This window comes from Morone saxatilis, unplaced genomic scaffold (genome assembly GCF_004916995.1).
Source record: "Morone saxatilis isolate NCDOM2014 unplaced genomic scaffold, NCSU_SB_2.0 Contig2, whole genome shotgun sequence".
Classification (NCBI taxonomy): domain Eukaryota; kingdom Metazoa; phylum Chordata; class Actinopteri; family Moronidae; genus Morone; species Morone saxatilis.
The window spans coordinates 2,544,771-2,557,710 of NW_023339762.1; the positions used below are offsets into that span (position 1 = coordinate 2,544,771).

Genomic DNA, 12,940 nt, shown 5'->3' on the forward strand with positions numbered 1-12,940 from the left:
TTCTGTGATTTGAATATTGCACGTGGCCATATTGTGATTTCAGTTACATTTGTATTATATTAAACCAAAGATTTGTATTTGTATTTACATCATTTGTAAAGAATAGCCTCTGTGCTGATGCACCTATTTTTCGTTCATCAGTGTTACAATCATACCATGAGTGCCTGTAATAGTGACTGAGAGCACACATTCATTAATGCCCTGAACTTCCACTGCTAGGCAATCATTAGCTTTGCATGTGGTATTCACTTTCATTTAGCTTGCTTGTAATATACACTTATTACACAAAATCCCTCATCGGAAGCCAGATACAAACTCACACAGTAAAATGTTTTGTCTACATGCCATATTATGTACATTCAGTCGCTGCCTACAAGTCACCGTTTGGGTCACACTTAACCCACGTTTCGTTCCCAGTCCGCATGTCCGCATGCTGGAGTTAGCTCTGCGCTAGTAGAGTGTCTGCGCCTGCCTGCTATATCATTTACAAGATGGCAACCGAAGCGAAGCGACCTAAGGTTACAGTTTAATCACTTTGAACGCAGGGGACAGAAAGCTGTAGCTGTTTGTTTAAGTGTGTTTGTGTGTAAAACAAGCTAACGTTTAACTGTAGCCACAGGCAGCTTCATGTGTGCTGTCTGTGTGTGTAACAGTATGTGTGCTAAAGTTAGGGACAGTCTACTGAAGCTAGCCAGCTAAAGTTATTAACGTGTTAAAAAGTCTACTTTCAGCAGATGAATGTGAAAACGTCCTTCTAGTGTCAGACTGCACTGACAGCATTCACACAGCACAGTGTAGGAACTAGAAGAGAGACTTACATTGTGTTTGATCCATGCACTGACAGGTAGCTGGTGGTTCAGAGCTCAGTCCCCTGCAGGACTTTCTACAGTGGTGTGACAGAGTCTGCTTGGTACTCAGCAGTAAGGTATGTTACAACCTGCACTAGACTGCTGCCAGGATTCTGCCACACAATTACATATCTCTGGGACTGTCTCTCAGTTAGGCAGCCTATGATCTGTTCTTTCCTGCCATTTTTAATTGTTCAGTATTTAACACAAGTTTGCTGAATTGATCACAGCCTCGCTGACCATCTCTACAGAGGGCAGCTTCATCTCTTCATCTCTTCTCTCTTTCCCTCTAGGTGTGTGTGAGTAAAGAGGGAACAGTGGCCGAGTATGGGATGCTGGCAAAGGACAACATAGAGGAGGGGGAGGTTTTATTCACCATCCCCAGATCAGCTCTCCTCCACCAGGGAACAACCAAGGTCTCAGCCCTGCTGGAGAAAGGTAACCGTTTTAATGACAAAGACGTTTCCCCACGATTGAAACTGCTTGCATTTGTAACTTCTTTGTTTTTCTTTGTGTGCTTCACAGAGAGGGCTTCTCTAGAGAGCCCGTCTGGCTGGGTTCCCCTTCTGCTGGCTCTGCTGTATGAGTATACGTCCTCACAGTCCCACTGGAAACCCTACCTCTCCCTGTGGACCGACTTCAAGGCACTGGACCACCCCATGTTTTGGTAAGAAACTTGTTTTAAATCAGCATCTAACCCCCCATTCTAGAGATCACCTTCTGCTGCTGTGTTAAAACTTTCTTTACAGTAACTCATAGTTCATCCATTCAGGTCTAAAGAGGAGAGAGACAGACTGTTGATGGGAACAGGTATTCCAGAGGCTGTGGACACAGACCTGGCTAACATCCAGAGGGAATACACAGACGTGGTTCTTCCCTTCATTACCAAGCATCCCGACCTCTGGAACCCCGACACACACACTCTGGAGCTGTACAAACAGCTGGTGGCCTTCGTCATGGCCTACAGGTTAGTCCGCATGGGACAAAATACACTCATGTACGCAAAGTTTCTGGATCTCATTTTCCTTGTCTCCTAAATTCACCCATGTAATCACCTTCATCCCTTCCACCACCCTCTCCCTGTTCCTCCTCCTCCTCCTGTCTGTAGTTTCCAGGAGCCACAGGAAGAGGAGGACGACGAAGAGGAAGAGGAGGAAGAGGAGGAGAAGGCTGCCAACCCACCGATGATGGTTCCTATGGCAGACATGCTTAATCACGTGTCCAATCACAATGCTAATCTGGAGTTTACACCGGTGAGGAGACACATCCACTCTTAATATTGACACTTTCTTGTTTCAGAAGTCCAGATTAGTTCAGATAGTTTGTTGTTTAGTTTGAAAAGCTTCTCATCTGAAAACGCAACACTGAGAAGTGCAGAAGTTTGTTTTTTTGTTAATTAAAAAGTATATTTGACATTGAGACTTAAGTTGTGAATTAACTCTCCCGTAATGGAGTCTCAATTTCTCTTCAGTTTTTTCGGACTTTCTATTGTTTGAACTGTCCTTGTCCCCTTCCTCTCTTATTCTCTCGACTCTCCATCTTTCCCAGGACAGTTTGAAGATGGTTTGCGTGCGCCCCATTCATAAAGGCGAGGAGGTATTTAACACCTACGGGCAGATGGCCAACTGGCAGCTGCTGCATATGTACGGTTTCACAGAGCCGTATCAAAGCAACAGCAACGACACCGCTGACATCCCCTTCACCAACCTCTACAAAGCCGCCACACGAGGTGACACATTACCGTACCACAAGATGGACGTTGGAGCACAAACCACTGTAACGAATCAAATAATGACTCATTGGGAACAGTTTAGTGAGGAGGTGATACATGATGGCAAGTTGCCATTAAGGACTTTATAAATGAATAGGAACCAATGCCTGTCACATCTTACTGTTACAGATGTCCAGTAGAATCATGTTATTTTCAAAGAGTAGTCCAGCCCTCTTCTGATTCGGTGACTGTGACCCAGATGTTCTCTAAATGGTCCATCAATGGTGTCTGGTTCACATTACTCAACTATTAAATGTGGCTTTTAACTCTGGTTCAGCTGCCCTCTGTACACCTTCTTCTTTGTCTACTACGTTCTTAGGAATTCACCCTTAATTCAGTGGAAGATAACATTCAGGAAATGATGGATGTGGACCCAAATGCAAGCCTGTTGCTTTGTGCTTCCCCCTAACCTCCCCTCCTCCTCATCCTTCCATCCTCCTGTTCCCAGGTATTCAGTCTGATTCGGACCGGCAGCTGTTGGACGAGCAGTGGGAGATGCTGTGTGAGATGTTGCAGGAGAAAGCAGCCTTTGTCTTTGGCAAACAGGGCTGACCTCACAGACACAGAGCAACATCACTGTGCTCAAGGTGAGGGAGTAGACACAGTTGAAGTCACACTGTTTGCTTGTACACTGCAAGAGACCACTCTGTCGAGGGATGGCTGTTACTGGGAACCTAACTCCTGCTTTGTGTATCTTCAGGTGCTGTGCATGTCTAAGGAGGAGTTCGCAGAGTTCAACGATAATGAAGGATGGGAGGAAGATGAAGAGGAAGACGAGAAGATCTCCCTTGCTTTCTCTAACGAGGGTCTCCCTGAGTTGAAGGCTTCATGGAAAGGACTGATTCACGAAGCAGCCCGTCTGACTGTGAGGTCCTATGGAGAGGACCAGGAGGGGAAGAGGGAGGGGGGGGATGTGGACGGAGACCAGGCGCTGATAGAGGACAAGGTGGCACTTGCAGGACTGAACAGCAGGCGGCAGAATGCACTGCAGGTACGCTACGGACAGAAAAGCATCCTGCACAGACTGATGGAGCTCACTCAGTCGTGAGTTCAGCTGCAGCAGTGAGCCACAGGTGGGGTTCGTTTTTTTTTTATCTCAAGGGGAAAACTAAAATGTCTTTCTCAAAATACACAATCACACACGTCAATAAATGTTTTTTCCTGAAAACAGATCTGGTTTTGAACACTCCTTGTGTCACACTGTCTTTAACACTACCAGTATTAGTGTTGGTATGTACGATTTCTTTGCCATTATCTATACAGAAAACAGAATCAGCAACGACCTTTGTGCTAAATTGAAAAAGCATTAATCTGCAAGGTACAAACCAGCCAGACGCACGCATACGGAGGTATCTAACCACTTATTGGGACTGAGGTCATATCAGAGTGAACATGACGGTCTACAAAACTCATCGTCCCTGTTTTAAACTCCTTGAAAGTTCTAAATGGTCAGTGCTTACCGACAGTGCATCACTTCCTGGCTCTTCTTGCTATTTGAAAAACAAATATCATTCTTAACATTTTATTCTAAATATGAGATGATAATTAATTTTATAATAGTCAGTTTGTGCCTTAACTATTGTTCTGCCTCTTGCTGGTCAACAATGAAAGTGAAAACGATATAACCAATGAAGTGGAATCATTAAAATCACTTTGCTTCTTTCTCCAAACGCCTCGTAGTACTTTATTTAAGTGATTACTCATTATACCCTCTCCCAACCCCCACAAAGACAGAGGTGATCTGTTCATTAAGCAAATGTATATACACATATACATACACACAATACACATACATACAATACAAAAATCTTTACATTTAGGAAGCAAACTAAATGAAGAGTGGGAGTTTACATTTAGACATTTCAATGTAAAGCCCTTTCAAATGTATTCTCTGTCTCCAAACGTGGTGTCATGCATTCATCACAGTCAGTGACAAGCTTGTCCACAGCTTTATCTAGATTTTAAGGAAAGAGTTGAGCTAGTGGACAACAAATCAAAATACATGAAAATGTGCTACAACAATGCAACAGAGGCATGTTTTGTACGCTTTACTCATGTTGATAATCACTATAAAGGTACATTTCCTATTTGAGCAACACTTTTAGGCAAGTCACGAGCAAATCTGGGCCAAAATGTGTCAGGGTTGGCCAGTTACTGCAGTGTCTTCCTGAGGAACTCAACCAGGAGGTGATGGGGGAAACCAAAATCCATCTCAATCACCACAAAGCCCTGCAGCACAGAGAGGGACAGAGAGAGGCAATGTGACTGAAAAATACAACACAAAGAGGAGCAAATTTAAAAAAAATAAAAAAGTAAATCGAGAGCACTCACATCTCGAGGAAGCACCACTGGGTTAGAGATGTCGAATAGGTTAACTCCCTGTTTGTCCAACAGCCTGGTGAGCTCAATCTCAAGAGCTGGAACACACGCCACAGAAGTATTACAGAAAACCACATTACATACTAACTTGGCTTTACCTCTTTTACACAACTGGAATTAAATGAAACATAATGCAGCATGTAACCATTACAGGTTCCACATGCATCTCAAGTATTTTCAAGTTACTTAGTAGTGCTGTTGATCGTGACTGGTCTTGCACATTTTTTGTCTCTTACCAGACAGAACCTTGGGAATGCCAATCTTCTCCACAGCTTCTTTTATGAACTCCACCTGTGTCTGATCCAGCAGCTGCACACAGAGGGAGAGGTGACCTTACATTAACACATGGGCATACTTTGAACAAGCGACAGAAATAATGTAAATGGGAGGTATGGTATCAGAAGAATAATCAATATACTACAATATGTGTCAGTTTTAACTAGAGTTTATACACAACAGACATACAGCTACTCAGTAAAATGTGGTCACGGTCAATTTGTGCAGTTTTTGTGCCAAATTGAAGTTTTCCGGTCTGTTAACTTTTGGGGATAGTGCTTTTATTTTGAAAGATTAGGTCAGTAAGTCTTACTGAAGTTGACCACAGGTGGGTGATGCAGAAATTGTTTCAGGATAAAGTGAAAGTGTTTCCCTCCATGTTCTGGAGCTCTGTAGTTCTATTGCAGCCTGAACTGAACTGCATTTAAATTGATCCCTTTATGTGAAATATCTCAAAACATTTCCCATACCATTTATAATCAATGTTAAAAACACAGCTTTAAACTACAGTATAGTTTTACTGTGGTATTTTCCTCAACAAGAAAACTGTCAGTAAAATCAACTCAAAAACCTTACCGGTTGATTTTGTAAAGGCAGCTCAGCTTGGACTACAATGGTCCTGGAGAGGAAGGAGGATCAGAATCACACAGCAAGCACAGGACATGGACTAAGAATTTGACTTGATATAGTGGTAGATATCCAGATAATATTAGTAATGAACTGATCACTAGCCACTGAAAATAATAGGATATAGAGGCAGGAGCTGGAAGGCAATGAGTGTAGCAGGAGAACGACCAAACATGGCTGCACGGTCTGCTATAAAGGGAGAATTATAGTTAGTTGCAGTGATTAGCTGATGAAGCCTTACACTTTCTGTCTGTTTTTGCTGAAAAAAAATAAAAATCAGCAGCATAGTGACATCTGCTGGTTTGTAGAACTTCCAGCAGTATTGAATGGCTGCTTATTGTTATTACGTTATTTCTTCGGTGGAAATGTTCCCACACTTCAGATTTTATCTTTCTAGTGCACATCGCCATATTTCTCTTTTTATCCCACTAATGTGCATATACAACCAACTGGAACACCCTGAATGCCTTTGGGGAAATGTGGCCCATTATCCTCATTTGAACCACTGCCGCATTTCACCTTTCTGCAGGCTTCGAGAATGGCCATTCAGAACAACTCTAAATCATTTTGACAACTACAAACACTGTATAAAGTGGCTCATTTAGTGTCACCATCTGCCTATGTATGGCAGCAAGTTTGTAAAAACAACAAAGGTCTTACTCTGTCGGGTTACCGTGCAGGATGAGTTTCTTGTCAGCATAGGAAGCTGTGACCTCCATGGCTACATCCTAAACATCAAAAACAAAGAGAGAAACATCACTGAAAACACACTCACATGGCCGACATAGGCACACATTGTCATATTATGTAACAAAGCCTCAGGCGTCAATCAGCCAGTGACATTACGTTCGGAGCAGACTACTCAACACAGTATCGACCTTCCAAAGCAGAACTATATCGCCTAGATGTACTTATGCCTCACTAAATGCTGTGTGAGGCCTCGTTCCATTACACTAACTCTAAAACTTATAAACAATAAATGTAAAATTTGAATGAAACACAAACAGGCCTGTATGGATATCTTGTAATCTATTTACTCAAAATAATAAGCTGCTCTACAATATTTCACTGTTCTACACCACAGAGGAGCGAAACAGTGTGTTTTGGTAGTGTTGGATGCATGGTCAGCACTCAAACATCACATTTTCTGTTTTCTTTAACTGTCTACCAGATGGCTGAAAATGTGCTGCCCCAAAATAATTGTACCGTTTCAAAGAAGAGTGTCGGTGTGTCTGGACTCCCACAGTGGAGCTGCCCAGAAGCCATGACCCAGACGGTCGTACCAATGGTGGAGGTGTTCAGGTGGGGAACTGATGAACTCCACACTCTTAGTTCAGGAGAACCTGATTCCAGCAGACACTGCACACACATACACACACACACACACGCACACAAATATATGTCTCATTTGACAGGTGTATGTTTGTATTTGAGCGAGTTTATGGATGAGGAGGTTTTCCATATTACCTTTCTAATAAATTCCGGCATGGCAGTGGAGAGACTTGTCTTGAAAAGTTCCTGAAATCACATTAATAAATATAATGTGAGAATGAGTTTAAACCGAAGTAATTTAAGTTTAAACATCTGTGCCCATCTGATTCTTGTTAGGAAAGATGTACACGTGCATAGCATATTTTATGTCTGCAGTGTTTTTCTCATATTCAGAGCCAGGGGGCAGGGGCCAATCTAGAGAAATATTCATGGGTTAGCAGGATGGAGACTTTAAGGGGTGGTGATGCTGATTTAATCAGTAACAATCTCTTATATCAATGCTTGAAAAAGCCCCCAAATGATAAAATTAGAACTCAAAAACATTACATTATTGTGGCACATTAGTAAAGCATTGAATAGAAATATCTAACAGAAATTAATAAATGGTTTTATTTCCAAATACATGTCTGTTTCAATGAACTTAACCTCTCACTTAGTCTAAAATGTGACCATAACAGATCACTCAATTAACATTTAATTTTTCTTTTTATGAATCTAATCGACAGCACATGACACCAAACTGGGTGGCCAGGCATTTTTTATTCCCCTTCTAGATCCGCCCCTGCCACTAAGAATATCAGTCAGGTTTCTAATCTCTAAACAGTCATTTCCATCAACAAGATACCGCACCCATGTGTGGTGTTAAATGCAGCCTGCCTGGATGTTCTACAGGCCATATTTGAAGGTGATGCACTTACAGTGAGCTCTGCTCCAGAGATGTTGAGTTGGAAACGGCCATCTTGGTGGGCAGCAGCAAGCATGGGGTTAAAGACCTGGTCTGGGGTTAAATGCACATTATAGCTGTATAATTCATACACACACCAAACCACCCTGCTGATATAAGCTGCTGTTCCTTGGCTACCGTACTGGAGGAGATTGTTATTTCTTACTGATTCAGCAATGTCCTGATAAAACATGGTAGACATGAAAACCAAATTACAAAATTAGTTCATAAGTTACTGTAGTGTATACTGTGTATATATATGTATATATATATACATATATATACACATATATTTATTTCTTAAAATCTGGTTAATACATAATTATACCACATGCACATTCTCAGGGGATGCCAACCTAAAAGTTGCTGTCTAAACTATATCAGTGCCATCCTTACCACTACAAGAACGTCATTGTTAGACGAGGCTTCTTAATTCAAAATTGTGTTCAGTGACGTTTTTAAAATTTTTTCTTTCTAAATACATCTGCACATATCAGCTGGGGTACGGACGAGGTCAGGGAAAGATTGTGATAATAGTAAATAAACTATGGTCAAAGGTAGGTAACATAAGACTAAATAAAAGACACACTACTTCCTGCATTGGCACCAAACGTTGGCACTGGGCATAAAAGCCAGGCTGGGCTACGCAGATAGTTTAACAACATCTAAATAGCAAGAGATTGTTTTAATACAACTGATTTTGGTCTAGAAATGGATTGATCAACATATATCGTTGTTATTAACGACACACCTAAAACCTAAGACTTACTAAACTTAGGATTGGGACATGCCACATTCACATAAACAGGGGACACATCTTTTAATGTACCTTTCTTCTGTAATGTGCATAAGGTTCCACATTTCAAAAGCAAATGCAGTGGTAACTACTGACCTGACAACCAAAAGTAGAGCATCCTTTGTTCAGTCAGCTGACTGGGGTGGAAAACAGAGTCACTGATGACAGCGGAAGTGTTGTTGTACTTGGTCAGCCCCTGGAAGAAAGGTCGAGGGATGAATAGAGAGAGTATGAGCTTTAGATTCTTGTCTGCATGTACACTGAGAACTGCTGCTATCAAACAGTGATACAATGGGGACTGTGCAAAAGTTAATGGAGCTGAACAACAGCTGCGATTTCATTGGAAATTATATATCACAACCCAGTCTCCCATAAGCTACTGTGGTGTCAATGTTTGACAGTGTTGACAGTTTCTCTATGTAACCATAGTCTTTTGCCAGTCTTGACCTCTTCTAACTCACTTATAAACATCATTTTCAGAAGGTATGTTCTGACTGTATTTACAGGTATTGTTTACCTTGTGATATGATTCTATGTAGTTAGCAGTGATGGCAGGAGAAGCAGTAACACTGATATCCACACTGATGTTTCCATCAGTGAGGAAATGCTCTGTGAACACACACACACACACACACTGTTTAGATACATTCCAGATAAAATGTGAACATTTATACATACAGTGTCAGATCAATATTTATCTAAATTATTTAATAATGAATATATATTATATTTAATAATTCATGTAATGTTGTACACACATATGACCAAAGGAATGTGCTTTCTAAAAGATGTAAAGGTACCAGACTCTCTCTATTTTTCACACACACACACACGCACACACATATGCACACACACCTGCTGTGTCTTGTATGAAGTCAGCCAGTATATTTGCCACTTTGTTGATCTCCTTACAAATCTGCAGAACCAAATAAGAAGACATGAAGACGCTAACAGGCAGATGGTTGCGAATTACACTGCCAGGCTGAAATTGTGTGTGAGCTCTGTTTCTCTCGCCCTCACCTGTCCCTTTATGGCTACTTTGACGGTGAAGGTGATGAAGTTGGTGACAAGCTTTTTAAGCCAGTTCGGTCTGACCAAAAACAGCAAACACACGTTAGCAGGGTCATACACTGTTAGTATTACATAATGAAGATGCTTCTGCTGTTCTGCTAATGGTTCAGTTTGGTAACTTACTCTTTGTCTCCCTGCAGTTGCAGATGGAGCTTGTGAAAATTCAGATAACAGTCTGATGTGTCCGCTGCCACCTGCCCTTCTCCACAGTCTGACAGATAACAGAGAACATGATGAGAGGAGATATAAGGTGAGATGAAAGACAGTTGGTATCTATCTTTATTATTCAGTGCTTGAATTGCAAGCACTATGCTTACTGCAGTTTCTATCAAGCAGTCCCTGTGCACAGTACAAAACCAGATACTTACAAAGTTTGGGGTTGATTCCAAGATCAATCTGAGACTCAATTTCAAAGTCAATTGAATGTGTTACGTTGACACTATGAAAATGAGAAAGACATACAAATAAATACAATGATGCCACCATGGCTGAAGTTCAACCCACAGAAAGTCAAGCTTAATCAACAGGAAACCCACAGAGAGGGGTGCTGCTGGTTGACTGACATGTAAGCAGTTAGAGCACAACAACAATGAACTTGTAAAATACCAGCTGGAATTCTGAAGAGCAAAACAAGTGATATTGTGATATCTTGAATTACAAGATAAACATAAATACTAAAACATAATGTAGCAGCAGATGTAGAGAAGAATGACAAAGACAGCAAACTAAGTGAATATAGCAATATCAAGGTACCACAAGGTATCCCCACCTTGATAAACACTCACTTGTGACAGTTGCATCTGATGGTGTAATATGCAGCAATCTAAGTCGGTCACGATTAACGTTATGTAATTAGAATGGTGAAAGCCTGGACACACCAGCTTTCAAAGTTTTGCTGTGAAATAAATTAATTCCACTGGAACCAATGGGGTTAGTAGATTCACTTGGGGGGGGGCGTGAAGTCAATTCTCGCTGTTTTTTCACGTTGAGTTCAACTTTGGTGAACTCTGACCCACAAATCAGTGCTGTTGATAGCAAACCGCCTTCAAAGTGCTGACCTTGGAGGAAACGGAGAGTCTAAAATGGAGGAACCTGTCATATTAGCTGTGCCACATTCCCCTTCTATTTAATCTCTTCAGTCATATAAACGGCTCCACCAAAGAGGAATAGTTTTGAGGAGTAGCTGGTGCCACTTCTTATGTAACAAATGTATCATCTTTTTGTATAAAGAGAATAAAGTTAATGTGTCATTGATGAAAGGTAACAGGTTTGCTAACTGACAGCATACAGTTAGCAAGCTCGTTAGCTCGGAGAACTCTTTATTAAACTCAGAATAATTCATTTTAGGCCTCCTGGTCAGTTGCTGGTCTTAATTATTTGATTTATTTTTATTCCTACTTTCTCAAGGGTTTTTAACTCGTATTATTTAGGTAATGTGTGTGTTTTAATTGCAATAACTTATGTCTTATAGTTTTTTTGTGGCTGAAACGTTCATTTGTAGTAGCTAATGCACTGTCCACCATATTGTGCTTCTAGCTAAAGTGAAATGTGCTATATAAATGAAGTTTTGCTTGCTTGCTTATTGAATGAAATGATATCTGGTCCACAAAATGCCAGACTGGGTTAAATGTGCTAGCATTTCCCACTAATGGATACATACCATTAAATATTATGTTCCATGTCTGCCAATAGATCCTCCTAAATGTTACACAGTGGTCCTTTAAATAGACCTAACAGGACTAACAAGAACTAATATAGACTATTTTATGTTGTGGGATAAGTGTTTTAAATATGCTTTTCTTGCTGTGGACACGGGTTATTTTTCATCATGTGCTTTTCTAGTGTCTTTCACTGGGTTTGTACTGAGAGAACAAGAGAATGATGATGTGGGATGTTGCTCACACACACTCAGACTCACAGCCAGCCACCGTATCCATACTGGATGGTCCCTCTGAACACTGCTGACACGTTGCTTATTTTCATGCCGATGCCTTCACCTGGACGCAGTTCAAATTCACTCCGGCCAATCGACAAGTTGTGGATCTCCAAACTGGTGAGAAGCAATACATGATTTTAATACATTTTGTGTGTCCATCTGTGTATGTGTGTATATGAGTGTGTGTGTGTGTCTTCTTACTTTTCCAGACCATATATGACTTTGCCTATAAAGAGCAGGGATTTCTCTCCCCTTACATCTGGGTATCTGGCATGCTGGAACGCTGCCTCAATCACTTTAGTGGTTTTCTCATTCACTGCCGGCAACACACACACACACACAGACGTATGGTCAGACACACAGGTCCATGGCGGGGAAACACAAACACAAACCTATAAGTGACTGTTTATTCATAAAATTTTTCCACTTCCATATACCAAAAACAAACAGGTTACCCACTAGAAATCTTTTTCATAATAACATTACCACCATATTGAACCATGGGTGTATGCTGGACACGTGTGATTTACAGTGGTTCTGACCAGGACTCTAACCTTGTAGCGAGTTAATTTATGAGTAACTGTTAACGTTTATACATCGCCATCATGTTGAGTCTGACTATTAGTCCACTAGGGGAGTCGTTATTCGGGGGCAGCCCTACTAAAAGTTACATGGAAAACTTTTTTGCAATGAGCATGGAAATGTGGAGATTCATGGTTTTGATTTTGAGAATCACTTTCACTAAAAATACCCCTGGAGTGAAATCCATCATAAATTCCTTTAAAGAGCAGTTCTGGTAGGTTGGTGAATGATGATTGAATGATGAATTGTTAAACTGACTAAATACCAAAACAGGGTAAAAGTCCCACTCACACACAACTGCTGCAGGGTAGGTGAGGCGACATACAGCTCCAGTGAATCTGTAGGCTGAAGCCGGGTCCTTCAGGCAGGCTTGGGACGCCCCAAACACAGATAGGAACAGCAGAAGGAGCAACAGCGGCGGGGAACCATTACAGGGCAT

The 12,940-nt window shown here is 41.3% G+C and overlaps 2 protein-coding genes across 2 annotated transcripts; one reads left to right on the forward strand and one right to left on the reverse strand.

Annotated features, from left to right (window-relative positions):
- Nucleotides 1–391: 391 nt before the first annotated feature.
- setd6 (SET domain containing 6, protein lysine methyltransferase) lies at nt 392–3,789 on the forward strand. Its single transcript, XM_035664608.1, is given in 10 exon segments — nt 392–518; nt 845–925; nt 1,142–1,286; nt 1,374–1,515; nt 1,621–1,815; nt 1,957–2,101; nt 2,397–2,577; nt 3,068–3,168; nt 3,170–3,229; nt 3,320–3,789. Coding segments are annotated over 10 exon segments (1,425 nt in total). The 5' UTR covers nt 392–491; the 3' UTR covers nt 3,668–3,789.
- Nucleotides 3,790–4,557: 768 nt separating this feature from the next.
- On the reverse strand, nt 4,558–12,940 carry cetp (cholesteryl ester transfer protein, plasma). The gene is made up of 17 exons (XM_035664784.1): nt 12,793–12,940; nt 12,121–12,235; nt 11,902–12,033; nt 10,352–10,422; nt 10,107–10,194; nt 9,933–10,002; nt 9,768–9,828; nt 9,430–9,521; nt 9,009–9,108; nt 8,091–8,170; nt 7,369–7,419; nt 7,108–7,260; nt 6,562–6,629; nt 5,851–5,893; nt 5,235–5,307; nt 4,951–5,036; nt 4,558–4,848 (listed from the first exon to the last, which is right to left on the reverse strand). The coding sequence occupies exons 1-17, from the start codon at nt 12,938–12,940 to the stop codon at nt 4,771–4,773; spliced, it is 1,509 nt and encodes a 502-aa protein (XP_035520677.1). The 3' UTR covers nt 4,558–4,770.

Excerpts from the sequence above, each read along its gene's own strand:
- cetp (XM_035664784.1), bottom strand. The coding sequence starts at position 12,940 with ATGCCCTGTAATGGTTCCCCGCCGCTGTTGCTCCTTCTGCTGTTCCTA. Across the intron at positions 10,195-10,351 it reads TGGAATCAACCCCAAACTTT|ACTGTGGAGAAGGGCAGGTG; the intron begins GTAAGTATCTGG and ends GTTATCTGTCAG. Across the intron at positions 9,829-9,932 it reads AAGTAGCCATAAAGGGACAG|ATTTGTAAGGAGATCAACAA; the intron begins GTGAGGGCGAGA and ends TTGGTTCTGCAG.